The 26191-nt window shown below is 50.5% G+C and overlaps 2 protein-coding genes across 2 annotated transcripts in view; one reads left to right on the top strand and one right to left on the bottom strand.

Annotated features, from left to right (window-relative positions):
• Nucleotides 1-26191, top strand: part of LOC144952733 (tripartite motif-containing protein 14-like) — a 146089-nt gene that overhangs the window by 47725 nt on the left and 72173 nt on the right. The window lies entirely within an intron of this gene.
• Nucleotides 1699-24216, bottom strand: LOC144952727 (E3 ubiquitin/ISG15 ligase TRIM25-like). The gene is made up of 6 exons (XM_078883218.1): nucleotides 23489-24216; nucleotides 21978-22073; nucleotides 14226-14459; nucleotides 13370-13392; nucleotides 12831-12925; nucleotides 1699-2249 (listed from the first exon to the last, which is right to left on the bottom strand). The coding sequence occupies exons 1-6, from the start codon at nucleotides 24047-24049 to the stop codon at nucleotides 1699-1701; spliced, it is 1560 nt and encodes a 519-aa protein (XP_078739344.1). The 5' UTR covers nucleotides 24050-24216.

The following is a 26191-nucleotide window of genomic DNA, read 5'->3' as shown; positions in this document are numbered from 1 at the left end:
AAGTTGGGGGGGGAGGCAACGGCTCCGTTTGGGTTACAAACGAAGCGCTGGCTGCTCGCTCCACGGACGCTCCCGGAGGGAGGTCAACGCCGAGGGGGAATCCGGGATGGTCTCGCTCTGGGTCTTGCCGCGGTGGCACCGCGCTCGCCGTTGTGACGACAAACCCAGAAACCGTGGGTGGGGGGGGACCGGGAGGAGTGGGCTGTCTGTGTTGTCTGTGGGAGTCGTCGTTATGTCGCGTTGGACGCTGCGACGGGTGGCCCTGGGTAGACGAGATAGCCCCCCAACACGTGGACACGACTGTGAGTTGGGTGTACAGGCGCTGTCTCCACCCTTGCAGTATTGGGAGTTTGTACGGGGCGCTGTGTTTTTTCCGGTTTCGTCTGTAACACGGTGGTGATTGTTGTTGTTTTATTCCGCTAATTTATTTTCAACCTTCGCTTCGTTATTGTTCCCTGTGCTCACGTTGCCGTTTTTGTTATTTTGGAGATTCCCCCAGCCCTAGGTCACTCTTGCCAATGAGACTCCTGTCTCTCGAATTCTTCACCCGGTTACGGACTATACACTTGAACTCACTCACTCAATCATTTACCCACTCACCTACCCTCTCGCTCATTAATTTAACCACTGACCCACTCAGCCACTCACTCACCCACCATCTCACTCACCCATGCACTCAATCGTTCACTCACCAATCCACTCACCCATGCACTCACTCACCCACCAACCATCTCCCCTGTCTCCTCACCCACTCACTCACCCACCATCTCACCCAATCGACCATGCACTCACTCAATCAGGGAGGAGTGGGTGGTGGCAATGATGGTGATGAGGGATATGGTGGTAATGGTCGTGATAAGGGTGACGGTGGGAATGATGGTGATGGTGGTTTTCACGGTGAGGATGATAGTGATGATGATGGTGGTGATGATGGTCGTGATGGTGGATTCGATAATGGTGATGATTATGGTAGTTTTTGTGGTGTTGATGTTGATTATTGTAATGATGGTGATTGTGATGATGGTGGTAAGAAGGGTGATGGTGATGTGTAATGATATTGATGATGATAATGATGGTGGTGATCATGGTGGTGGTAATGATGATGGTGGTGACAATAGTAGTGGTGTTAGTCGTGGCATTGATGGTGATAAGCGTGATGGTTGTGGTGATGATGCTGATAGTGGTGATGATAAGTAATGCTTATGATGATGGTGAAGAACTTGATAATGGTGATGATTATTGTGGTGTTGATAGTGATAATAATGATGGTGGTGCTTGATGGTGGTGATGGTGGCGATTGTGGTAGTGGTGATATTGGGGATAATAATTTTGATGACGATGTTGCTGATGATAGTGACGATGATGTTTGTGATGGTGATGATATTGGTGATGCCGTTGGTAATGATGATGATGGCGATGATGGTGGTAGTCATGACTTTGGTGATTATGACCCTCTCTACACTTACATCACATTCTCTCCTCTCCGCACCCTCTCCTCACCCTTCACCCTCGCCATCACCCTCGCCATCACCCGCCACCTTCCCTCACCTTTCCCTCCATTCTCCCCTCACCCTCACCTTACCTCACGCTCCGTTCCAACTTCCCCTCACCCTCACTTCACCCTCTCCTCACCATCCCCCTCTGCTCCGTCTATTGGGTTTCTGTCTCAGTTTCTTGAGTTTCTATCTCTCCTCATCCTCAGGATGCTTGACTCAGATCCACGATCTTCAATGGTTCATTAAAATACCCCACCCACATCCCAGGGTGGAGAGGCTGCGAGAATCTCTGCCGAACCTCGTGGATCACCTCCATGGAGTCGGCGCGGTAAAACGCCAGGAGCTCACCCTCCCAGTGCAGGTGAAGCCCGATTCTGCGGGGAGAGGGGCCCCCCCTCACCGACAGTTCAGTCTTCACTCCACCATGAAACACTGAGAAGCTGTCGCCACATTTCTCTAAACACCAGGATGCGTCGCTCCCTCCCAGCTGCTGTGCAGCACGATCCCCTTTCCGTGGGATCGCCCCATACGCGACTCCAACCCGACACTCACGTCCACCCCCCACGTCCACCTCCCAGTAGTGGTGGCCCGACGAGAAGCTTTCACAGCACAGGGCTTGGGCACGGCCATCAAACCGGTGTGGGTGATCGGGGCGACCCTGGGAGGCATAGACCGCTGTCATCGTCCTAAGATCCGAGGAGATCTGGAGTCGGACATCAGCTGAATTTGTGTCCAGAGTCGGTGAGCGTCCGTCTGTGACAACAGTGATGACAACATCACTAGAGAACACCATCATCCACCATCAACAATAACATCACAAACATCACCATCACCAACCATCCTCGCCATCAATATCATCAATGACAACCACATATACATCACCACCATCATCAACACTATGAACATCAACAACATCACTATCGCCATCAACAACATCACAACCATCATCACAAATAATCACCACCATCATCACTACCATCAGCTTGACAATCACCACTATCCCCATCACCACCATCTCTAACATCTTCATCACCATCATCAACGCGACCAGCATCATTGTAACCATCATAACGACCATCAAAACCATCATCACCACCATCACTACCATTATCACCAAAACCAATATCATCATCACTACTACCATCAGCGCCATCTGCATAAGCATCACAACCATCACCACCTATATTATAATTACCAACAACAACCGCCATTCGCCACTAAGTGGCGGTGACGTTGTTGTGTATATACCCCCTTTTTATTTATTTTTATATATATTTTTTAAGAATTATTCTGCCAACATATATAATATCGTTTTTTTAATAGACACGCGGCAACGTGGGAACGGACACGCCCCCACACTTCCACAGATGCGCATACCTCACCTCAAAAGACTAGAGGGCATGAAAGAGGGCAATAAAGGTCATAAAAACTCCCCTAATTTCACACAAGAGGAACAAGGGAGTGGGGAATTGCAGGCGGGGGGGGGGGTCAGGAGGACATCCTTTCGTTAAAAAAAAACCCTTTGATAAATACAAAACCAGGCCACGAAATATATAATTATATTCTTAACAAAGGAAACAACATTGACGATAAAAAGCACAGATGGGTTTTGAACCATGTTAAATAAACAAGTAACCAACTTAGCCATGAAGAGTAAGCAAACAGTATCTATCCTTACTCCAATTAGAAACCAGACTATAGTCTGCACCAGAGTCGTGATTCATCAATTGTTAATTAAATACGGACATTATTTACCTTAAATAATTTCTACGCGGCCGGGCCGAAGCATCAAAGAATAATTATGGCTTGGGTCGCTCCAAAACAAAATTCCTAACCGGGATATCAGATTAAATAATCACAAGAAGTCAAATAATAAGTACGGAATTAAAGTAGAAGAGGAGCTAAGGGCGGAGAAGTCTCTCATAATTAACCGAACGCAACACGGCCGTCTTTGTTTTCCCGAAGAGGATCTCCACACCCACACACCAGGGGCCAGGAGATTGCCCCAATAAAGGTTGGAACACATGCCTCCGAAGATAAATAAATAAGCGCATGCGCCGGGTGCTTCCACCGTGGAAACAACCGTCTTTGTCTCCCCGCAACACGGACAAACACGCACGCGACACACACGGACGCAGATGTTTCACCCCCACAGGAATGTTATATGACACAGCCTTTGAACAACAAAAAAAACTGAGTGGATTTTCCCGATATAAGCAGAGGCAAAATCCATTCAAAACATATCGTCAGGGGCTCTGGCCCCCATCTCGTCTCCGGGCCACGGCCCCCACCACAGATCGTCAGGGGCTCTGGGCCCCATCTCGTCAAGGGCTCCGGCTCCACCACAGATCTTCACGAGCTCCGGCCTACATCTCATCTCGTCAGGGGCTCTGGGCCCCATCTCGTCTAGGGCTCCGGCTCCACCACAGATCTTCACGAGCTCCGGCCTACATCTCATCTCGTCTCCGGGCTAAGGCCCCAATCAGAGATCTCCAGGGCTACCGCCATCTCTCCTCGTCGCCGCCAACGAAGAAGCTCTCGTCATCCAGAATGACGAGGTTCGCGGGGTAGCGACGTGCAGCAACAAGCCGAGGTCTGCACCACCTGAGAAGAATCGCTACCCTGAGTCGCCGAGCTGCGAGTGAAGCCAACAAAGACACCAACGTCCACCCTGCCACGAACGAAACATCGCTCCTCGTCAGAGTGACGACCAGCGATCAACCCGCAGGAAAGGCGGAGATCGCCAAGCGAGCAAAACAGAGAGCGCGAAGCAGTGGAGAAAGCCTGATTGAACGGCTGTGAGGAGGAGGACAGCGCCGTTGAAGGCGCCGTGGGTTTGATGCCAGCATCAACCAAAACCGACTCGTCATCCCGCAGTGGAGAAAGAGAGTCAAAGTCTTCCGAACGAGCGCCGCCGTCAGAGCTGCAGAGAGGCGCTATCGCGCCGTCAGCTACCGAGGACCGCCAAGCGCCGCCGCTCAACTCCCCGCGGAGAAAGTCGCGTCTGCAATCCGCACCGGCTGTGAGGAAATCTCCGAGGAGGGTGGTATGGCTTCCACGCACACAGACTCAAGGAAGCACAGAGAAAATCTTGTCAAACCGGTTTCTTTGTCCTAGAGTTTCACCGAAGAATTAATTAAAACAGAGCCAGATTCACTCTCCCACACACACGCCCTCACCCACCATTATATCAAACATTCCGTTAAAAGGATTTTATACTTGCCGATGAATCTATTGACATATACTTTCGCCTCTGGGATACAATAAGTGCTTTTATTACCGCAAAATGAAGTGTGTCATGCTTGTTTTCAAACTCGGCCAGTCGCCGATTGTGATCGATACAAAAACGAACTAATGAGATGCCTGGTGGAAAGGTAGAGGTTACGATTTTTAGAAGTGTTTTAGTCATCCATTTTCGTTAATTGCATAATCTTGCCCATGAATTATTGACGCATGTTTGACCTGCATGATAGAATGTCACATGCTTGTTAGAATAAAATTGTTATCACAGAAGCATATCGAGTGTTCCTTCCAAGTCCATGCAAAACTGTCTTATTCTTGAGTACTGTATCCTGTGATGAGATCTGAAAATGGAGACCTAAAATATCATAACACACACTAGGATAATCGGTAAATGTTTAATCAATGATAATCGTGTTATCCTGATTGATATAACTCTGGATAAACGAAAATAAACTTAATTATCATAACTGCTCACATTAACATAATCGCAAGCTTCCGCATAAATTACTACGATTATCTCCGTGATTATCATAATTTATGCATATAATCACACGCATTATAATAATTTATGTATATCAATACACACATTAACATAATTAATGCGATTTGCGCATTTTTCGGAAAATTATTATTTTTTATTATTTTCATCAAAATTTCATAACCCAACACATACAACATAATGGGTGGCGTCGTCCGGGATCTCTCACAGACAGTGTTTTGCATGGATGATGGAATGAATCACTACGTGTTAACCAGAATATCGGGATCGAACATTGCATGGTGATTGTAAACGGGCGTAAACAAAAAAAAACGCCCTCTAAGGTTAAAACCCAGAATAGCAGGTTGAAACAAAGACTGGAATTAAGATAATATCGCATCGAACCAATTGCATCCTGTGATAAATGGGTTAGAGGTACGCACTCTGAATCGGAAAATAACAGAACAACTCGAGTCAAATTGACTACACTCTGTGAGATAATTGTTTTAAATGCACTCTGAAAGGAAATGTCAAAGTAACTCCCGCCACACTTGAGATGCTTGGATTAAGAATAATTTTTGAATGGGTTACGGGGTACTGGGAGCTCGTATTAAAACGTACCGATCGATCTGTTACAAAGCAGTACAGTCAGAGAGACATATGGGAAGGGAGCTGTATCGATAACAAGAACACACCTCGGGGGAAACTAATTGACTGGATAAAATGTAACGAAGGCGAACACGATGCAAAAACTGCAGAGAAGGCAGGACAGGACTCATGCCTTCCCACACAGGCATACAGACAGGGATTGTGGAATGAGGAAAATTTTGGAAAGGAAACGGGAGAGAAATCGTCTCTAATAAACGAGGAGAAATGTCCTCACACCCTCGAGAGGGAAGAGAAATCAGTGCTCGCGACACCAGCGAAACTCACAGACGTTGATCCACAGAATAAATATTGAAGTAACAGTAAATCACACTCTTGGGTACATGGACAGAGTCCAGGGACTGATCGCACAAAAATTATGGATATCGAACAAAAAATCTTTGACAAAGGGAAACCCTCACAATTGGAGAGAAGGGATGGAGAGATACATATGCAAACAAAAACATGTGAGACTGACAACTTCACAGCTAGAGGGAGGCAACATGTTAAAGTAAAGTCGACAGGACATTCTTCCCTAAGGGCAGAGGCAAAAACTGAAGGGAAATGGCAACACGAGCGACACAGCACTGGGCGCGCACACAAAAAACACGCCCGACACAGTACAGATCAAAGTGACAGATTGCCTGATGATAACTTGTTTGATGATGACGCTGACGGCGATCAACTTTCGGAATACTTATTCAACAGTAAAACCCTTAAATTGATGGACAAGGCTCTAGTCAGAATTCCCGATTTTGACCCACACAATCAGACTATGGATATACACACACATATCGCAACAGTAGAAGAGGAGGCAATGATTAGAGGGCTGATGAGACGGGATGAAAAAGCGAGTTTGTTGAAACGAAGCTTACATAGAGAATCTATACCATGGGTAAATTCACTACCACACAAGGTTAGAAATGATTTTAAACAACTGAGCCTGGCAGTGATTCGGAAGTTTGGAGAATATTCGACACTCACTGAGGGGTTTTATGCTGTAAAATCGATGACCCAGGGCATGGACCAAGATCCACGTGACTACCTTTTACAATTTAAAAGAGCGTATTATGCAGGCGATGTGAATCAATACCACGAAGGAGATAAAATGTTCAAAATTATGTTTTTTGAATCCTTGAGCCCAGAGATTACAGAAAGGGTGAGAATGGTTTTGAATCCGGAAACCGCATCCTTACGCCGCATAGAGAGCAAGGCGTACATGGCATGGTTATACAGAGCTAAGAATCATAATTCGGGTCCAGAACACAGGGAGAGGGATAAGAAACCCAGCCTCTCAGAGAGAAATAAAAATCACCGAGCAGTCCCACAATGCAGGGAGGAGCAAACACGCACGCACCCGTGGCAAAATAAACCAGAGAGAGGTTGGCACGAGAATGAGAGCGGCACAAAGCCGAACATTCAGGAGAATCGCAGAATGTGGAGGCCAAGGGCAGAATCATATCAACACCCCATGCCACGACACACGCAAGGTCAAAATTACACACAAAGATGGCGAGATAACCATCTAGCGAGAAGGTGGTACACAGACTGCGGAGGTACGGAGGCGAACATTCAGGAGAATCGCAGAATGTGGAGACCAAGGGCAGAATCACATCAACACCCCATGCCACGACATACGCAAGGTCAAAATTACGCACAAAGATGGCGAAGTAACAATCCAGGAAAAATTTGGCACCCAAATGGGAAAAACACTGGGCCAAAAATGTACGAGAATCGCAGGAGGGAGAGGTTCAGAGCAGAACCATATCAACACCCCATCCCACGACACACGCAAGGTCCAAATTACACACAAAGATGGCAAGATAACCATCTAGCGGGAAGGTGGTACACAGACTGTGGAGGTATGGATGCGAACATTCAGGAGAATTGCAGGATGGGAGGTCAAACACAATCGGTCCAATTCCGACTAATTCCTCCACCGGCTATACCAGGAGGGAATAGAGGAATAACACAGAATGCGGTCCAAATACATGATGAACCACCCACAGTGAGTGCGAGCGAGCGGCCAACACGCGCCCCACCCGCCGAGGTTTTGTTAAACCCTGAGCTCAATGGGAAATACAAGCAAGCTGCAAGTGACAGGGCGGGCAAATACCACCACGACCGGGAAACATCAAATGCATACGATGCGGTAAGAAAAGCGGACAGTGCTCCCGTAAATGACGCACAAATCGAATGCAAGGACAGGGCTGAATTGAAGTGTGATCGGACAGTAGATAACAGACAGCAGAGACAAAGAGAGAACACAGAGACACGCCCTGAGGAGTGCAGGCGTGAGCCTTTGAATGAAAAATATCCAAGGGAAACCAAGATTTATGTGGATCGGAGTGCTAAAATGGAGACGAATGTTCATGACATATCGGGAATGGTGTTGGAATCTAACACACTCGTAAAAACAAAGAGGGCAACATTACGAGGCACAGAATTAAATCGACACACTGACTCGGCAAATGTGCATGTAATCGCAGAGAGAGCGAATGCCACGAACCAAGTGTCAAAGTTGGTTGTGTGCGCGAATTCTGATTATGTGCAGCACAATTTTTCACCACACACTCCCACGACGCGAGAGAGTGAGAGAGGAAACTACAAAAACGAACCGGAAAACCGTGATCGAATTATCAAAGTGATAAGTGGTAAAACAGGTAACATGAGGAAGGTAACGCATGAATGCGTTCGAAACCGCTACCTAGCGTTTCCCAGGATTTAACAAAAACAAAAATGAATATTCGTCGGAGTTATGATGTATGAGAACCGATGTAACTGGTGATATCGATGTTTAACGTGTTGTTATTTTCTTTGCTTAATTCAAATGTAACCATGTTAAGCAAAAACAAAAATGAATATTCGTCGGAGTTATGATGTATGAGAACCGATGTAACGCAATATCGATGTTTAACGTGTTGTTATTTTCTTTGCTTATTTCAAATGTAACCATGTTAAGCAAAAACAAAAATGAATATTCGTCGGAGTTATGTATGAGAACCGATGTAACGCAATATCGATGTTTAACGTTTGTTTAATTTTCTTTGCTCAATTCAAATGTAACCATATCAAGATCGTAATACGTGCGCGCGCGTCGTAAGAAAGGCGTCCGAAACCGCTACCTAGCGTTTCCCAGGATTTAACAAAAACAAAAATGAATATTCGCCGTAGTTATGATGGATGAGAACCGATGTAACGCAATATCGATGTTTAACGTGTTGTTTATTTTCTTTGCTTATTTCAAATGTAACCAGGTTAAGATCGTAATACGTGCACGCGCGTCGTAAGAAATAAACGCCGAGAGTAAGGGCGGCTGATGGGATTCATGACAAAAAAGGGGGCATTACTTTGTTTGAAAATTCGCCAGTGGCCAAATCGACCCCTGATAATTTTCAAAAGGGCGGACTGTTGTGTATACCCCCTTTTTTTTTTAAGAATTATTCTGCCAACATATATAATATAGTTTTTTTAATAGACACGCGGCAACGTGGGAACGGACACGCCCCCACACTTCCACAGATGCGCATACCTCACCTCAAAAGACTAGAGGGCATGAAAGAGGGCAATAAAGGTCATACAAACTCCCCTGATTTCACACAAGAGGAAGAAGGGAGGGGGGAATTGCAGGCGGGGGGGGGGTCAGGAGGACATCCTTTCGTTTAAAAAAAACCCTTTGATAAATACAAAACCAGGCAACGAAATATATAATTAAATTCTTAACAAAGGAAACAACATTGACGATAAAAAGCACAGACGGGTTTTGAACCATGTTAGATAAACAAGTTACCAACTTAGCCATGAAGAGTAAGCAAACAGTATCTATCCTTACTCCAATTAGAAACCAGACTACAGTCTGCACCAGAGTCGCGATTCATCAATTGTTAATTAAATACGGACATTATTTACCTTAAATAATTTCTACGCGGCCGGGCCGAAGCATCAAAGAATAATTATGGCTTGGGTCGCTCCAAAACAAAATTCCTAGCCGGGATATCAGATTAAATAATCACAAGAAGTCAAATAATAAGTACGGAATTAAAGTAGAAGAGGAGCTAAGGGCGGAGAAGTCTCTCATAATTAACCGAACGCAACACGGCCGTCTTTGTTTTCCCGAAGAGGATCTCCACACCCACACACCAGGGGCCAGGAGATTGCCCCAATAAAGGTTGGAACACATGCCTCCGAAGATAAATAAATAAGCACATGCACCGGGTGCTTCCACCGTGGAAACAACCGTCTTTGTCTCCCCGCAACACGGACAAACACGCACGCGACACACACGGACGCAGATGGTTCACCCCCACAGGAATGTTATATGACACAGCCTTTGAGCAACAAAAAAAACTGAGTGGATTTTCCCGATATAAGCAGAGGCAAAATCCATTCAAAACATATCGTCAGGGGCTCTGGCCCCCATTTCGTCTCCGGGCCACGGCCCCCACCACAGATCGTCAGGGGCTCTGGGCCCCATCTCGTCAAGGGCTCCGGCTCCACCACAGATCTTCACGAGCTCCGGCCTACATCTCATCTCGTCAGGGGCTCTGGGCCCCATCTCGTCAAGGGCTCCGGCTCCACCACAGATCTTCACGAGCTCCGGCCTACATCTCATCTCGTCTCCGGGCTAAGGCCCCCACCAGAGATCTCCAGGGCTACCGCCAACTCTCCTCGTCGCCGCCAACGAAGAAGCTCTCGTCATCCAGAATGACGAGGTTCGCGGGGTAGCGACGTGCAGCAACAAGCCGAGGTCTGCACCACCTGAGAAGAATCGCTACCCTGAGTCGCCGAGCTGCGAGTGAAGCCAACAAAGACACCAACGTCCACCCTGCCACGAACGAAACATCGCTCCTCGTCAGAGTGACGACCAGCGATCAACCCGCAGGAAAGGCGGAGATCGCCAAGCGAGCAAAGCAGAGAGCGCGAAGCAGTGGAGAAAGCCTGATTGAACGGCTGTGAGGAGGAGGACAGTGCCGTTGAATGCGCCGTGGGTTTGATGCCAGCATCAACCAAAACCGACTCGTCATCCCGCAGTGGAGAAAGAGAGTCAAAGTCTTCCGAACGAGCGCCGCCGTCAGAGCTGCAGAGAGGCGCTATCGCGCCGTCAGCTACCGAGGACCGCCAAGCGCCGCCGCTCAACTCCCCGCGGAGAAAGTCGCGTCTGCAATCCGCACGGGCTGTGAGGAAATCTCCGAGGAGGGTGGTATGGCTTCCACGCACACAGGCTCAAGGAAGCACAGAGAAAATCTTGTCAAACCGGTTTCTTTGTCCTAGAGTTTCGCCGAAGAATTAATTAAAACAGAGCCAGATTTGCTCTCCCACACACACGCCCTCACCCACCATTATATCAAACATTCCGTTAAAAGGATTTTATACTTGCCGATGAATCTATTGACATATACTTTCGCCTCTGGGATACAATAAGTGCTTTTATTACCGCAAAATGAAGTGTGTCATGCTTGTTTTCAAACTCGGCCAGTCGCCGATTGTGATCGATACAAAAACGAACTGAGATGCCTGGTGGAAAGGTAGAGGTTACGATTGTTAGAAGTGTTTTAGGCATTCATTTTCGTTAATTGCATAATCTTGCCCATGAATTATTGACGCATGTTTGACCTGCATGATAGAATGTCACATGCTTGTTAGAATAAAATTGTTATCACAGAAGCATATCGAGTGTTCCTTCCAAGTCCATGCAAAACTGTCTTATTCTTGAGTACTGTATCCTGTGATGAGATCTGAAAATGGAGACCTAAAATATCATAACACACACTAGGATAATCGGTAAATGTTTAATCAATGATAATCGTGTTATCCTGATTGATATAACTCTGGATAAACGAAAATAAACTTAATTATCATAACTGCTCACATTAACATAATCGCAAGCTTCCGCATAAATTACTACAATTATCTCCGTGATTATCATAATTTATGCATATAATCACATGCATTATAATAATTTATGCATATCCATACACACATGAACATAATTAATGCGATTTGCGCATTTTTCGGAAAATTATTAATTTTTATTATTTTCATCAAAATTTCATAACCCAACACATACAACAACGTCACCACGGCGCTTGTGCCAGGCTACGTGCACTTTGAGGCCACTTGAAGTGTAGAACGCCCACTGGCAGGAAGTCATGGGGCAGACCCAGGTGCCATGGGTCGACTGAGATGACTGGCCGATGCACCACTATCATTACCACCATCCTCATCACGACCACTATCACCATCAGTATGACCATTACCAGCATCAGGAACTAATTTTAGGTTGAAACTGCCTAGCAGAGGTCCAGGACTGGATAAGATATCACCTGCAACTGATGTTAGCCATGGCTGGTAATCAAAGCTAGTGCAGTGTGCTAACCACTATGCCACCACTCCCCCCACGCACAAATGTACAGACATTCACAGGCACACACTCCATCTCAACATCACAATTACCCCTGACTCGTAAATGCTGATTATTTACCCAAGAACGCCATACTAAGTCTCATGGCTCTGTTCAGTAGGGTCCTGAATTGGGATGTGAACAAAGACTAAGATCCCCTGTGTAGCCTAAACAGACTATTGGGGCAAGTGCTGCTAGCGAGTGTCTATGAAGACCGGCGAGGCACACGAGGAGGTGGGTGGCCAGCACCACACCCGACCACCTTTGTCTCCCTATTGGCGATTTTGTTCAAACACCGCATCAAGTTCCATGATGTAAACAAATATAAATATTCCCCGTGTTGCCTTAACAGACTGTCGGGGAAAATCAGCACCTTTGAAAGCTGGCACAGCACAAGAGGGGCTTGGTGGCCAGCACTACGCCGGGCCATCTTTGTCTCCCTAGTGGTGATGTTTACACACAACACTAGGTAAGCATTTGAAGCTGAGTTGACCTCGTGCACACACACACGGTGATCATTTATCGTTAAGATGGCCCCATCACCCATGTTTCACACTGAATAACTCACACAGGTATTTGGCCACAGTTCCCTCGGTGCCTTGAAGCGAGGCAATGTCCTCTTGGCTGGGAGCTGAGGGTGGAGTTGCTGTAGCCCGCCCTGTCCTGTGAAAGCAAAACAGACATGGCCACTTTCACATAGAGCATCGTCACTCACAGGATCATCACAGCTCCATCACATAGACACGCATCATCGCACGTGGGATCATCACAGCTCCATCATATCGAGACTCATCACACAAGCATTACTTACATCACAATTACAGCATCACCACATGGCATTACTATCACCACACATAGCATCATCACGCACAGCACCACCAGACAGCATCACCACACATCATCACACACTATCACCACACACAGCATCACAACACACACCATTACCACACAAACCACCATCACACACACCATCACCGCACAAACCATAACCACACAAACCATGACCACACACAGCATCCCCACACACAGCCAATGTCTCACTGCCCGCACCCCACACTCAGTCCCATGTTGTCGTGTGTTGAGTCGTGAGTGATTGTCGTCTTTTACCTGCACATCTCCTCCAGGTGCCCCTATGGGAGAGAGAGAGATGCATTACTGTGACTCCAATCCCTTGTGATCAGTGGAGTTCCAACTGGAACACCGTGGGTGGAATTTAAACCCCAAAGTCTTGGGTTATGACCCTATGATGACCAACACTGACTTACGGGGCAAATATTTCAGAGTGAGACCGGTTGATATTGATCTGTGTTGAGAGTAACGTAGGACTAGAAGTTTCTGGAGTTACCAATGCACATGGTGCAGGTCTTGTAGAAGTAATGTTCATGACACAATGATATCATTAATAAGCGTATGAGACCGTATTTATTTTAGCATCCCTGATATGAACAATGAAGGTACCGCATCCAAGTGGAGGTACACAAAGTAACAAGCAGAGATGAAATCTGGTCGCAAGCAGGCGCTGGTGGATTGTTGCATCGCGGCACCATGAGATGTGGCAACGGATTGGGGAGGCCTCCCTAAATAAGTGGATAGATTATTCATAATATTGGTCGCGAAAGCCTACGTGTTAAAAGGATAGATTATGGCTGATGATAATCATGAATACCGTGTGCATTGTTGTTGTATGGTTGATTTAAAAGTGAAATTCCATTAACATTTAGTTTGTATTCACAATGAAACCAATTTAATGAGAATCTGTTAAAGGACTGGAAAGATAATAAATTCAACTGAGAAAATATGAGCTGGGCTTCCACATGGCAGCCACTGGAGCTGCGATGCGAATCCATGAGTGGAATATTGTTCTCAAGCCCAGTGGATGCGAGCTCTCATTCAGGAGCCTCCCTCTCCTGCTGCTGGTGAGAGGGCTCTGTGCCAATAGCGACACTGGAGACTCATTCCTCACCTGCAGGAACGTGAGCGAGTCCCTCTCCTGCGCTAGGACCTGCAGACGAGTGGCTGCTGCCTGGAGCTCGCTGATCTCGCGCTGGCAGTGAGCAATCTTCTTATCGATCTGGGACAGCAGGTCGCGCCCTTTCTGCTCCGCTTGCTCTAAAGCCGCCTTCTCCTCCGCATCCAACGCTGCACTTGCGCGGGTGAATCTGACCGAGATTGAGGCCTTTTCATCTGTCATGGATGCCTGCAAAGAGAAACAAATGCCACCTATGTTCATTAAATGTCTGGTCCTTTGTGAAATAACATTCAGGTCGGTGTGACCCGAGTGCAACTGTGAAGGTGTCGAGACAGTGATACGAGTCTGCAGCACTGAGGCCTCCTCCTTCTTCTGCCTCTGATAACGCCACTGTGCATTTTCACTACAACCCGATTCGCCATAACTGGCGGGGGCTATGAGGCAATGAAAAAATCAAATACCATCATGAGTACATTTAGCATCCATGCCATTATCATTGTGCAAGGTTATCAGGACGATGCTTTGTTCACCTTCGCATGAAGCGAAGGGAAATCTGTAAAGAGCCTTAATGAAATGGGAAGTTAGGCCAATTCCTCCTTAAATTAATATTTTGAATGTGAGAGAAAACCACATGTACGGCTGAAGAGAGGGGATCATGAAACCACTTGCTATACTGCCACCTGGCCACCCCAAAGCTTGAGTGATTTCAATAAGATGGTGTACAACAGTCTGTGTGTGATCACCAACTCTGCCACCAGAGAATTGGATAAGAGGTATGTACCGCCTCATCTGACCAATATAGTAAACAGTAGTTGAAGTGGTAAGTTGTATGGAGATATGGGAGTGTGGAATTTCCACCACTGCTTCAGTTTCTCCAGTGGAGATGAGAACCATCTCTATGCTCGTCCTGATTATTAAGGCGCATTGACCGCTTTGTCTTTAGTCTCACGATGTGTTTAGAGCCAATGGAAGTCCACGTGAATGAATGGAGTTCTCCTCCATCACAAACCCTACTCAGAGTGGAGCCACAGAGTCAGAGTCTGGCCCAGACGTGGTACCTGTGTAGTAATTACTCAGGAGGCTTGACGACGGGATCGGAGGCACACTTATTTATTAACACAACTTGTATACAGTTAGCGAGTATACACAGGACCTAAGGGGTAACGTCCCCTTACTCGGCTAACAGGGAGACACAACATCTAAGCCCCGCTAACCTAAGCCCAAGTCCTCCACTAGGGAGCTAGGGGAGGCTACCTGTCCCAGCCCTGGTCAAGCTGGGATCCGACCCCCTGAGTTCCCAGACCTGCTCGTCAGTCTGGGCTCTCGGGGCCACGCCACCGGCTTGCCCTGGTCGGCCCTTATAAGGACAGCGAGCCAGGGGAGCTCCGGGGCCTATTCTAGCTGGTCTTCCGTCTTCGCTGGTTAAAGCTGATACCTCGACCTCGAGCCCTCCGGCTCACCCCCTCTTATAGTCCGCGGCCCCCCCGGGAGGGGCCCGTGGGGGATGCAGGTGCGGACGTCGGTGTGGCCACCTCCTATGTGTACGGCCCTAACCACGCCCCTTGTGTTTGTTTGCCATCCGCTCCCATACACAATTACACCTCTACATCACCCCCCCCTGTACAGCTCGCAGCCGTCCCCGGCTGCAAAAAAACCAGAATAAAGGTGCATGCCTCCCCAAAACCGTGTGTGCCTCGCGTAAATTTAACAAGAACAGTCATAACAACAACAACAACAGGAAACAGGTAGAAGAAGAAAGAGAAAAAAAAATAACCCGGCGCACCCTCCCGAATAAATACCCCATTCCGCAAACCCAACATATATACACGCGCTCCGGATGCCCCTCCCCCACTGTCCGCAAGGGCCCCCCAACGGCCGACCTCACAATAGTCTGCGCGTTTTGGCGCGCGTTCTCGCGGCGGGCCCGTCACAAGGGCTCGACCCGGCACGCTCAGTGGTGGTTGGTGACGGTCCGGGTGCAAGAGAGTCTGGCGTCGCTGCCGAGTGACCCCCGACCCCTCCGGGAGGGGTTGGCGGGCGTGGACCCGTCACTCCTGTTGCACCTGGAGATGGAACAGTTGATGTCATGTCAGGCGAGAGCAGCGACGTCGGGGAGTCGGCGGACCCCTCACACGTTTGGCCATGCGTGTGTGTGTGTGAACCACGGGCCGGCGCAATGAACGGTTTCAACCTTGAGGGGTGCACGTACCACCGACGCCTCCCCCATTTGACGCGAACACATTGCGGCCGTAAGACCTGTACGACCTCCACTGGCCCCCGCCACGGCCGTACCAACTTTGACGAGGTTGCCAGTGGCACCTGGGGACAGTGCAACCATGCCCTGTCCCCTGGTTTCCATTTGAACACATGTACCCGCCCCAGCCGAAGCCTCTCGTTCGCCTTCTGGCGGAGTTCAGAATTTTGCACGGCCGCTTCCCGCGCCTCAGACAATTTGCTGATGTTAAATTTAACGTGTTCGGACAAGGTAGACTTCGCCTGAGGCGCCGAGAGCTTCAGCTGGGTCGTCACAGGGGGGTTAGCCTCGCGGCCATACATTAAAAAGAAAGGGGAAAATCCGGTGGCCGCATGGGGAGCCATCCTGTAGGCCTGCAACACACCGGCTATGCGAAGGTCCCAATCTGTCTGGGATTCGGACACCTGTTGGGACAGCATAGACGTGATGGTCCGATGTAGCCGTTCCACCATCCCGTCAGTTTGAGGGTGATACGGGGAGGTCCGAATTTTCTCCGTACCCAAGAGGTCGCACACCTCGCGGAGGAGTTTACCCGAAAAATTCTTACCCTGGTCAGTAAGCAGCCGTTCCGGAGCACCTTTGTCGAGGACATAGCCCTGGACAAAGGCCTCCGCGATGGCTGCTGCCGACTGGTTGGCCAGGGGCCAGGCCATAGGCCATCTCGTGAAGTATTCGACCCCTGTCAATAAATACCTATTCCCCCTGGGTGTAGCGGGAAATGGCCCGAGTATGTCTAGCGCAACGAGCTCGTTAACCCGGGAAACCTTTATGGACTGCAGCGGAGGGTTGGACCCCCTAGCTGGTGGCTTTCGCTGCGCGCATTGCGTGCACGACCCCAGGAGATCCCCCACGTCCTTTGCCATGCCCGGCCAGAAGAAATCGAGCTGGAGCGTGGCAAAGGTCTTGTGAACCCCCAAGTGCAGAAGCCGCTCATGAACAGCCCATACCACCTTACCCCTCAATGCTGCAGGCACCACGAGCTGCTGGCGGCGGGTTTTTCCGTCCCAGTGCATTAAAAGACCCTGGAACAACCCCCACGAGTCAATGTTCGCCACCCCCTGCCCAACCCCCCCTGCGCGACGGCGCAGAGCGAGGAGGGAGGTGTCCTCCATTTGGAGGCGTCCCCATTCCGCGACCGACAACCCCAGCAACGAATCCCTCCCTTCTTGCTCGATAGGACCCGAAGCCAAAGGCGCATCGGCGGCGGCCACGAGGACCGAATCGGTGGTGACGTTCGGGGGCCTACAACGCCCCGAACCCAGGAGGCAAGCGCACTCCGAAGTGGGTGGCAACCGTGACAGGGCGTCAGCGTTCGTGTGGCGGACGCCCTTACGATATGTGGTGACAAAGTCGTAGTCCTGGAGAATCTCCAACCATCGAGACAACTGGCCCGATGGTTGTTGAACCCGCAGAGCGTACTGTAGGGCCGCATGATCTGTACGGACGGTGAAACGCCGACCGTACAGATATGGGCGGTACTGCTGAATGAAATAAACAATTGCCAATAATTCCCGACGGGTAACGCAGTACCGTTGTTCCGCTGGAGACAGTACCCGACTACCGTAAGCCACCACATGCTCTACGCCCCCAATGAGTTGGGACAGCACGCCCCCGATGCCCGTGTTACTTGCATCTGTATCGAGCAAGAAGGGTTGTGAGAAGTCGGGGTAATTCAACGGCGGAGCCCCCACCAGGGCATTCCGGAGGGCGTGAAAAGCAGCCTCCTCCTCCAGCCCCCAATGAAACCTGACTCCCTTGGACGTCAAGGCATGCAATGGTTTCGCGATCGTAGCGAAGTCAGCCACAAACCGTCGATAGTACGACGCGAACCCAATGAAACTCCTGACCTCTCCCACCGAGGTGGGAGTCGGCCAGGAGCTGACGCATTCCGTTTTGGCGGGATCAGTGGATATCCCCGAGCGCCCAACAATGTGACCCAAATACCGCACCGATTCGCGGAGCAAATGGCACTTCTGCGGTTTAAATTTTAAATTGGCAGCCCGCATTTTGAGAAAAACAGCACGCAGCCTCTGGAGGTGTTCCTCGAAGGATTTGCTAAAGACGATGACATCGTCCAAGTAAATTAAACACGAATCCCATTGTAAGCCTGCCAAGACCAGTTCCATTAACCGCTGAAAAGTTGCCGGCGCAGAATGTAAGCCCATCGGCAAGCGGTTAAATTGGAAGAGACCTTGCGGTGTCCGAAAAGCAGTTTTAGGTTTTGATTCGTCATCCAGAGGAAGCTGCCAGAATCCAGATAGTAAATCGAGGGTGGAAAAGAATCGCGCCCCCGCCAAGGCATCGAGCGACTCATCCATTCGAGGAAGCGGGTACGCATCTGCCACAGAAATTTTGTTCAATCGCCGAAAGTCGACACAAAACCGCAGTGAGCCGTCGTGTTTTTTCACCAAAACGATCGGTGCGCCCCACGGGCTGTTGGAAGGGGAAATGATATCGGCGGCAAGCATGTCATCAACAGCCGATTTGACATGATCCTTTTCGGCGGGACTGAGCCGAAAGGGATTTTGGCGGATTGGCGCGCTGTCACCCGTGTCAATATGGTGTCGCAGCAATTTAGTACAACCAATATCAAATTTGTGTTTACTAAAAACGTCGGCAAATTCTTTCAGGAGAACTCGCAGCTGCGCACGCTGCGTGTCGGACAGATCCACAGATCCCGCGCAAAGTGCATCCAGCCATCCGTCATCACAGTCCGAATGCGGTCGCGACGGAGGATCGGTGGTTACCTGACCCACGAGTGGTTCCTCATAGGGCGCCGGCGTTGCGTGTGCAAGCACGGTCCCTTGAGGAACCACGGCCGTTCGCGATCCTACATTAAGGACTGCAATGAAGGGGTCCCCATCCCCTTTCACCATGGTCTGAGCCGCTAGCAAATCGGGTCCATTGACCCCGGCCCGAGATGGTCCCAACAAGACCCCCCGATCCGCAACCCCTTTAGCAAACGGCCGACGCAACCTAAGAGGGACGAGCATCTGAGCCCCCGGGGGTACGCGCACAGTTTTTGTCACGAGCGCCTGCACGGTGGCAAACGCCCGACGCTCCGTGGTGGGGGAAGACAAAAATGTAACACGTCGGCCCGATGGGAGCTCGATGCACCCCTGGTCAATCAAGATACGGATGGGCATTTTGGCCAAGAAATCCGTCCCCAACAGGCACGGAACCGCGAGTGAGGAGGAAACCAAAACAGGCCCGGATAATTTAATGTCTCCAATGCAAACTTTGGCGCGGATTTGCCCAATAATGCCCAGCGAGCCCCCGTTAGCAGCATAGCATGGCACGTCAACAGGGAGCAAGGGACGACTTTGAACGGGAAGGATGTTATAAATCAAATCAGATATAATGGTCGCCGATGCCCCTGTGTCAATTAAAATCCGCACCTCTACCCCATCAATATGACCGACCACAACCGATGATCCCGCCGACGCAGCAACGACACGATGGGCGAGCTCCGACCACTGACCCGGTTGGAGCGCTCGCCGCATTTCAGAACAATCGCGCGCGATGGGCGGCGATTTTCGAACCCTGTTCAGTTGAGCGCGTGAGTGTGTGTCGGATGTGTGCATGGGCCAAACGTGTGAGGTGCCACGACTCGCCGTATTTCTCTGCTGGAGCTTGGGTGGAGACGGCGTGGCGTCCTGACGAGGTGTCGCTCCGCGCTGACGGGGAGCCCGGCATCCTGACGCAACGTGGCCTTGCAGGCCACAGTTGTAGCAGCGTGTGAGCGCCCCAGATGGCCTGGGCTGCTCCTGGCGGCTCGGTCCATTCCGAGCCTGCGGTGCCGCCGATCTCCATTCCCCCCGCCGCTCCACCCCGCAGACCTCCTCTGATGGGAGGGCGGTGGCCGCCATGGCATGGCCGGCCACCCCCTTGGCAGCCTTGCGACGCAGGGACCGCAAGCCCCCGTGGATGTGGCGCGCGACCAGCAGGGACGACATCTCTCCGTCGTCTTGAGCCAAGACGGCGATGTCCAGCTCATCGGCGAGTAGCAGCAGCTTTTCAGCCACCATGGCGTCCACTCCCTCCTCGTCCATCCGCGGGAAAGCTGCCTTTGCCAGGGCCAGGAGAGCCGTTCGGAAGGCCAGGGGCGATTCGTTGGCGCCCCGATGCCGATCGTGGAACAGCTGCCTGCAGTCCGAAGGCGGCCCATAGACGGCTGACAGCAGCTGCAGCGCCAGGTGCAGCGTGGCGCGCTTCTCCTTAGGCGCCGAGGTGAGGGTAGCCAGGGCGTCGTCGTCCAGCATCGCCGGCAGCGCGCATAGTGCCTCGGCGTCCGTCCAGTTCGCCATCTCTTGATGAGCGATGAACCGCCTTTTGAAGCCGCCCCAATCTCCAGCCGCTCCCACGAACTCCTTGAGAGGCGGCAGTCGCTGTTGTAAGGCGACGTCCGTGGCTGCGGATCTCGCTCCCTCGTTCCCAGCCGACGTTACAGTGTGGGCGGGCTGTGAGCATGGCATCGCCGGTCGCTCCGTTGTTGACGCGCTGGCCGGCGTTGATGATGTCACGGCTCGTGCTTGGCCCTCAGCAGTCACCTGACGCAGGCCGGCCCCGCCCTCTGCTCGCACTGTAGTGATGGCGGGAAATTTAACCGCGAGCCGCGTCGGGGTGGCGGGAAATGCCGGCGTGCGTCGGCTGCTGCCGTCTTCCCGCGCAGCCCCTCCAGTTCCCAGCCGCGTGATCTCCTCCAACACGGCGGCCGCGGCGTAGAGCAGCTCCGCCAGGTGGGAGTGAGCCAGCCGAAGTCCCTCGGCCGACGCATCCCCCCCCTCCTGTCGTAGCGGCGCGGGTGTACTCGGCCCCGGCTGCTCCGATCCGACCTCGGCCATCTCTGGTGGTGATTCGGCCGCGGTGTCCTCCCTCTCCGACTCCCTGGTACGTGTCGTCCCTCGTGTGTCCATCTTTGGACGTTTTACTTCTGACACCAGATGTAGTAATTACTCAGGAGGCTTGACGACGGGATCGGAGGCACACTTATTTATTAACACAACTTGTATACAGTTAGCGAGTATACACAGGACCTAAGGGGTAACGTCCCCTTACTCGGCTAACAGGGAGACACAACATCTAAGCCCCGCTAACCTAAGCCCAAGTCCTCCACTAGGGAGCTAGGGGAGGCTACCTGTCCCAGCCCTGGTCAAGCTGGGATCCGACCCCCTGAGTTCCCAGACCTGCTCGTCAGTCTGGGCTCTCGGGGCCACGCCACCGGCTTGCCCTGGTCGGCCCTTATAAGGACAGCGAGCCAGGGGAGCTCCGGGGCCTATTCTAGCTGGTCTTCCGTCTTCGCTGGTTAAAGCTGATACCTCGACCTCGAGCCCTCCGGCTCACCCCCTCTTATAGTCCGCGGCCCCCCCGGGAGGGGCCCGTGGGGGATGCAGGTGCGGACGTCGGTGTGGCCACCTCCTATGTGTACGGCCCTAACCACGCCCCTTGTGTTTGTTTGCCATCCGCTCCCATACATAATTACACCTCTACACCTGCACGTCCCTGTGAGCGGCCTCCATCCGCTTCACGGACTCCTCCGCCTCCTTCCTCTTCTCCTCCACCACCCGCATCTCCTCTTCCACTTGTTTCTGTGAGAGACATCACCAGGGGAGACTCCACTCTCTGAGCGTCCCCTCTCAACCCCGCTCCACGCGAACCCCTGCACAGTGACGGGGGCAGTAGCCCCGGTGCAGCAATGGAGGCTGGGGGAGCAAGCGCTGCAGGAACTAATTTCACGAGGAGCTCAAACGTGCTCAGGGCTACCTAAGTAGTGGGTGGGGCTACATGTTTAGTGGGTGGGGCTACCTGCGAAGTGGGTTGGGGTACCTACGTAGTGGTTGGTGCTACAAATGAGGTGGGTGGGGCTACCTGCGTAATGGGTGAGGCGACCTGCTTAGTGGGTTGGGTTGCCTGATTAGTGGGTTGGGCTACCTGCGTAGTGGTTGGGGCTACATAAGTAGTGGGTGGGGCTACCTGAACAGTGGGTGGGGTTACCTGAGCAGTGGGCGGGACTACTGGAGTAGTGGGCGGGGATACCGTAATAGTGGGCGGGGTTATCTGAGTAGTGGGTGGACAGGGCACCGGAGTCACGAGATGTTATCTGCCTTGCCTGCTATACAGGAGGTCGTGGTTTCGAACCCGTGCCTGATGCCTGTATATATGCAGTTTGCATGTCGCTCTCTATGGTCGCATGGATTTTTCTCTGGGTCCTCCGTTTTTGTGTCCACGTTTAGGAAGGTGCGTTTAGAGTGTTTGGCTGCCATACATTTAGACCTGATAAGCCACTTCGTTGAGCTGTCATTTTTGGCAAGGTTGCCTCTGAAAAAGAGCTTCATAGCTCAGTGGGCTTCAATTGGAAAAATATAAAGTAGTTTTATTTTAGTTTTACATGGTACAAGGAGGGGCTGCAATGTCGCTGAGTGTCCGAGAAATTCCGTAGAGAGCATCTTGATGAAAATATAAATACGGTCAGAAAATACTTGGTCTGTCAAAATCACGCGACATTTCTGGAACGCCACGTCCAGTGACCCGGTAGCTGCTGTAGAGTGCGGCGCTAAATTGGCACAGACCGGCACGAGGCTACCAAGTGGTGAGCACTGCAGCTCACCCAGTCACAGTCGTTTTACATTTCGTTAACATTTTAGTGAATGCTCCTCTCTACCACAAACCACTTTTTGTATACACACTACGGTATATGCACTCACGTCATTTTGAGAAAACATTTTACACAGTGAAGTCCTTCATTTTTATAAAATATACTAAGAGCACATTTATAAATTTGTCATATAACAGGATTGATAATAACATGTGGTTGTATTATTTCTGCACTATGACCACCTCAGCATACCTGAAATGATATAAAGGTTGTTAAAATTAGAATAAACAATGGGCAGCTGAAAGAGGAATAATATAATATTTAGTTAGATATTATTGCTCAGTTATTACATGAAAATTATGACCTCACGCAGGAGGGGCTCCCGCTCACACACGCAGACCGTCTCACCTCCCGTGTCTTGTGCTCATCCTCCAGCGTAGCCACATCGTGACCTTTGTGGTCTCCTGCGATGATGCAGGTTGTGCAGACCAAGCTCTCGTCCTGTCGGCAGTAAAACTTGATCTCATCTCGGTGCGTCTTACACTTGCGTTCTTCAGGATTCGTGACTGGAGCCACCAGAATGTGGTCCTTGAACTTCTGGTTCTCCTGATGAGGCTTTACATGAGTCACACAATATGACATATCACACCTGAGGCAGGTCTTCGAGGCAGCGGTCGTGCCATCGTTGCAGAAGTCACACAAAACCACGGTGACCAATTCAACTGCGGCACTGCGCTGCTCCACCAGGTTGGCGAGCGTGACGCTCTTGCTCAGCTTGGGCCTCTGAGGGAAGGTCACTCGGCACTGCGGGCAGGAGAAGGACTCTGCCGCATCCCAGGCGCCCTCCACGCACTCGAGGCAGAACGAGTGGCCGCAGCTGAGCGTGCAGGGGCAGCGGAAGGCGTCCAGGCAGATGGGGCAGGTCAACTCCCCTGGAGCCTCGCTACCGCTGGGAGCCGCACTCGCCATGATCCTGTGGCTTTACCCAGAGACGGCACTGTCTGTAGCTCAAGCAGTCTCTGTCTGTAGCTCAGGCAGTAGCTGGATGTAGCTCAGGCAGTCAATGGATGCACCTCCGTCGCTTGATGTAGCTCAGACAGTCTCCTACTGTAACACAGACAGTCCCTGGCTGTATCTTCGGCAGTAGCTGGCTGCGTATGAGACGCAAAAACAGGAACAAGCCTCGTGAATGTGAGAAAGGGAAGTGCGGTACAAACACTTTCGGTTTGATTTGTATTATCACGTGACATGCCCTGGAATGTGATGACACGTCGCCTCGCCTCAAATCCTCATCCTCACACACCTCACCTCATCTGAACTCACCTCAATATCTCAACTCACCTCGTCGTCTCAACTGAACTCGTAGGGGAACGCTTCTTGTAAACTCGTTGCGTCTAAATTATTTTGATTATTTTGCTGCTGTACATTTCCACGTGGTGATGATGATGATGAGCCATCATTTGTGGCCAGGTCGCGTCTGAAAAAATATCTAATAGTTCATTGGGGCCTTATCTCGTCTGATACAACAAAATATTTGTAGTTTTATTTCTATAAATATGTCTCGAAGTGATTTGTCTACCTTTCCTACACTTTGCACTCCTGTCGTGTTGTTGTATTGCTTGTTGTTGTTGTAACGTTCTGACCTGCCCCGACTGGACATCTGTGAAAAATAGCTTTATAGCTCATCGGATTCCACCAGTATGAATACTTGTTCTCACTCTGTTGCCTCTCCCTCTCTGCTCCACAATATTTTATATTTCAGCTTCACTTATTCTTGCTTATTTAACTCGTTAAACTACTTAATTAAACAATTAAATTTCGACTTTAAACATTCGTGACTGCAGGAATTAATATTCTATGGTTCTTACGGTGAAGTCACGTAGCAAGAAAAAATAATAACAAAAATAATAATAAAGTCACTTCTTCACTACGTGACTTTACCGAAAGAACCAAAGAGTAAAGTGGATAAAAAATAATTATTTTTATTTTATTGTTATTTATTTTTCTATTAGTGATAGATTCCTGCAGTCACGAAAGCTTCAAATCAAGATTTATTCACTTTCTTTTTATTATTTTATTGTTATTATTTTTTCTTCGATCTACGTGACTTTACCGAAAGAACCATAGACAAGTAAACATTGTGTCAGGTGTCTCGTTCTCGAGCTGTGTGACGCCTGTGGAGATGCTCGCCTTCAACTCAGTCACGTGGCTGCGGCTCACTGCTCTGTGTCGTGCAGAGACAAAGCTCCCCCGTGTAACCCACACAGACTCTAGGCGGTGAGTGGCCAGCACCACATCCGCCCGGCCGCCTTTGTCTCCCTAATGTCGATGTCTACTACACACCGCACCAGGTAACTGTTTGAGGCTGAGTAAACCTAGGGGAGGCCCAGAGCCGGTTGAGACAATCGCTGACGCTGTCCCTGGTGCTGGTGGTGGCCATGAGCGGGATTGGGGTCTCTGCCCGAATCGACGCACGGCGCGCCGCGCTAACCGCTGCGCCACCGCTCCCACCACAGAACTGTACACACCTGCACTTGCAGCCGGTGCAAGTCGCTCTGAACCACTGACACCGCACAATGTCCATGTGAAGTAGAGCCGACACGAGGTTGGGGGGGGGGTCCGTCTTTTATTCACCCCCAGCCCACACTTGCCCACAGCCCTCTCACAATCAGTTCCCCCGCCGCAATGCCCCGAGCCCCCTGATGCCCCCTCCTGCATCTCTCCGCCTGCTCCTCCCCTCCTCCACTGTTGCCGCTCCACTGTCTCCCTACTTTTGGCGGGAATCCCCTCCATGTCCCGTAACCCACTGTCCATCTCCATTCCCACCCCTAACATCCCTTACATACACAACACATCCACCCCCATGCCACACTCGTACATTGCAGAGCTTCGAGGGTTCCATTTGTCAGTCTCGACTCACTGCTGGCTCCCAGTGCATTTTACCACTCGGGTGAATATGTATATATCTGTATTTTCCCACTGGGGTGGTGTGAACACAACCTAAGGTCGGCCCCTTGTACCCACGGCGAATCTACTCTTCACGCCTTTCCGCGACCTCTGGCGGCACGGAGCGTAGATAAATCGGACCGTGCCCCGTTTCGCCTGATAGAG

This window comes from Lampetra fluviatilis, chromosome 69 (genome assembly GCF_964198595.1).
Source record: "Lampetra fluviatilis chromosome 69, kcLamFluv1.1, whole genome shotgun sequence".
Classification (NCBI taxonomy): domain Eukaryota; kingdom Metazoa; phylum Chordata; class Hyperoartia; order Petromyzontiformes; family Petromyzontidae; genus Lampetra; species Lampetra fluviatilis.
The sequence above is the reverse complement of the archived record's forward strand: the minus strand, read 5'-3'. Positions and strand labels throughout refer to the sequence as shown.

Excerpts from the sequence above, each read along its gene's own strand:
- LOC144952727 (XM_078883218.1), bottom strand. The coding sequence starts at position 24,049 with ATGGCGAGTGCGGCTCCCAGCGGTAGCGAGGCTCCAGGGGAGTTGACC. Across the intron at positions 12,926-13,369 it reads CACCTGGAGGAGATGTGCAG|GACAGGGCGGGCTACAGCAA; the intron begins GTAAAAGACGAC and ends TTGCTTTCACAG. Across the intron at positions 2,250-12,830 it reads AACTGTGGCCAAATACCTGT|ACGGACGCTCACCGACTCTG; the intron begins GTGAGTTATTCA and ends CTGTTGTCACAG.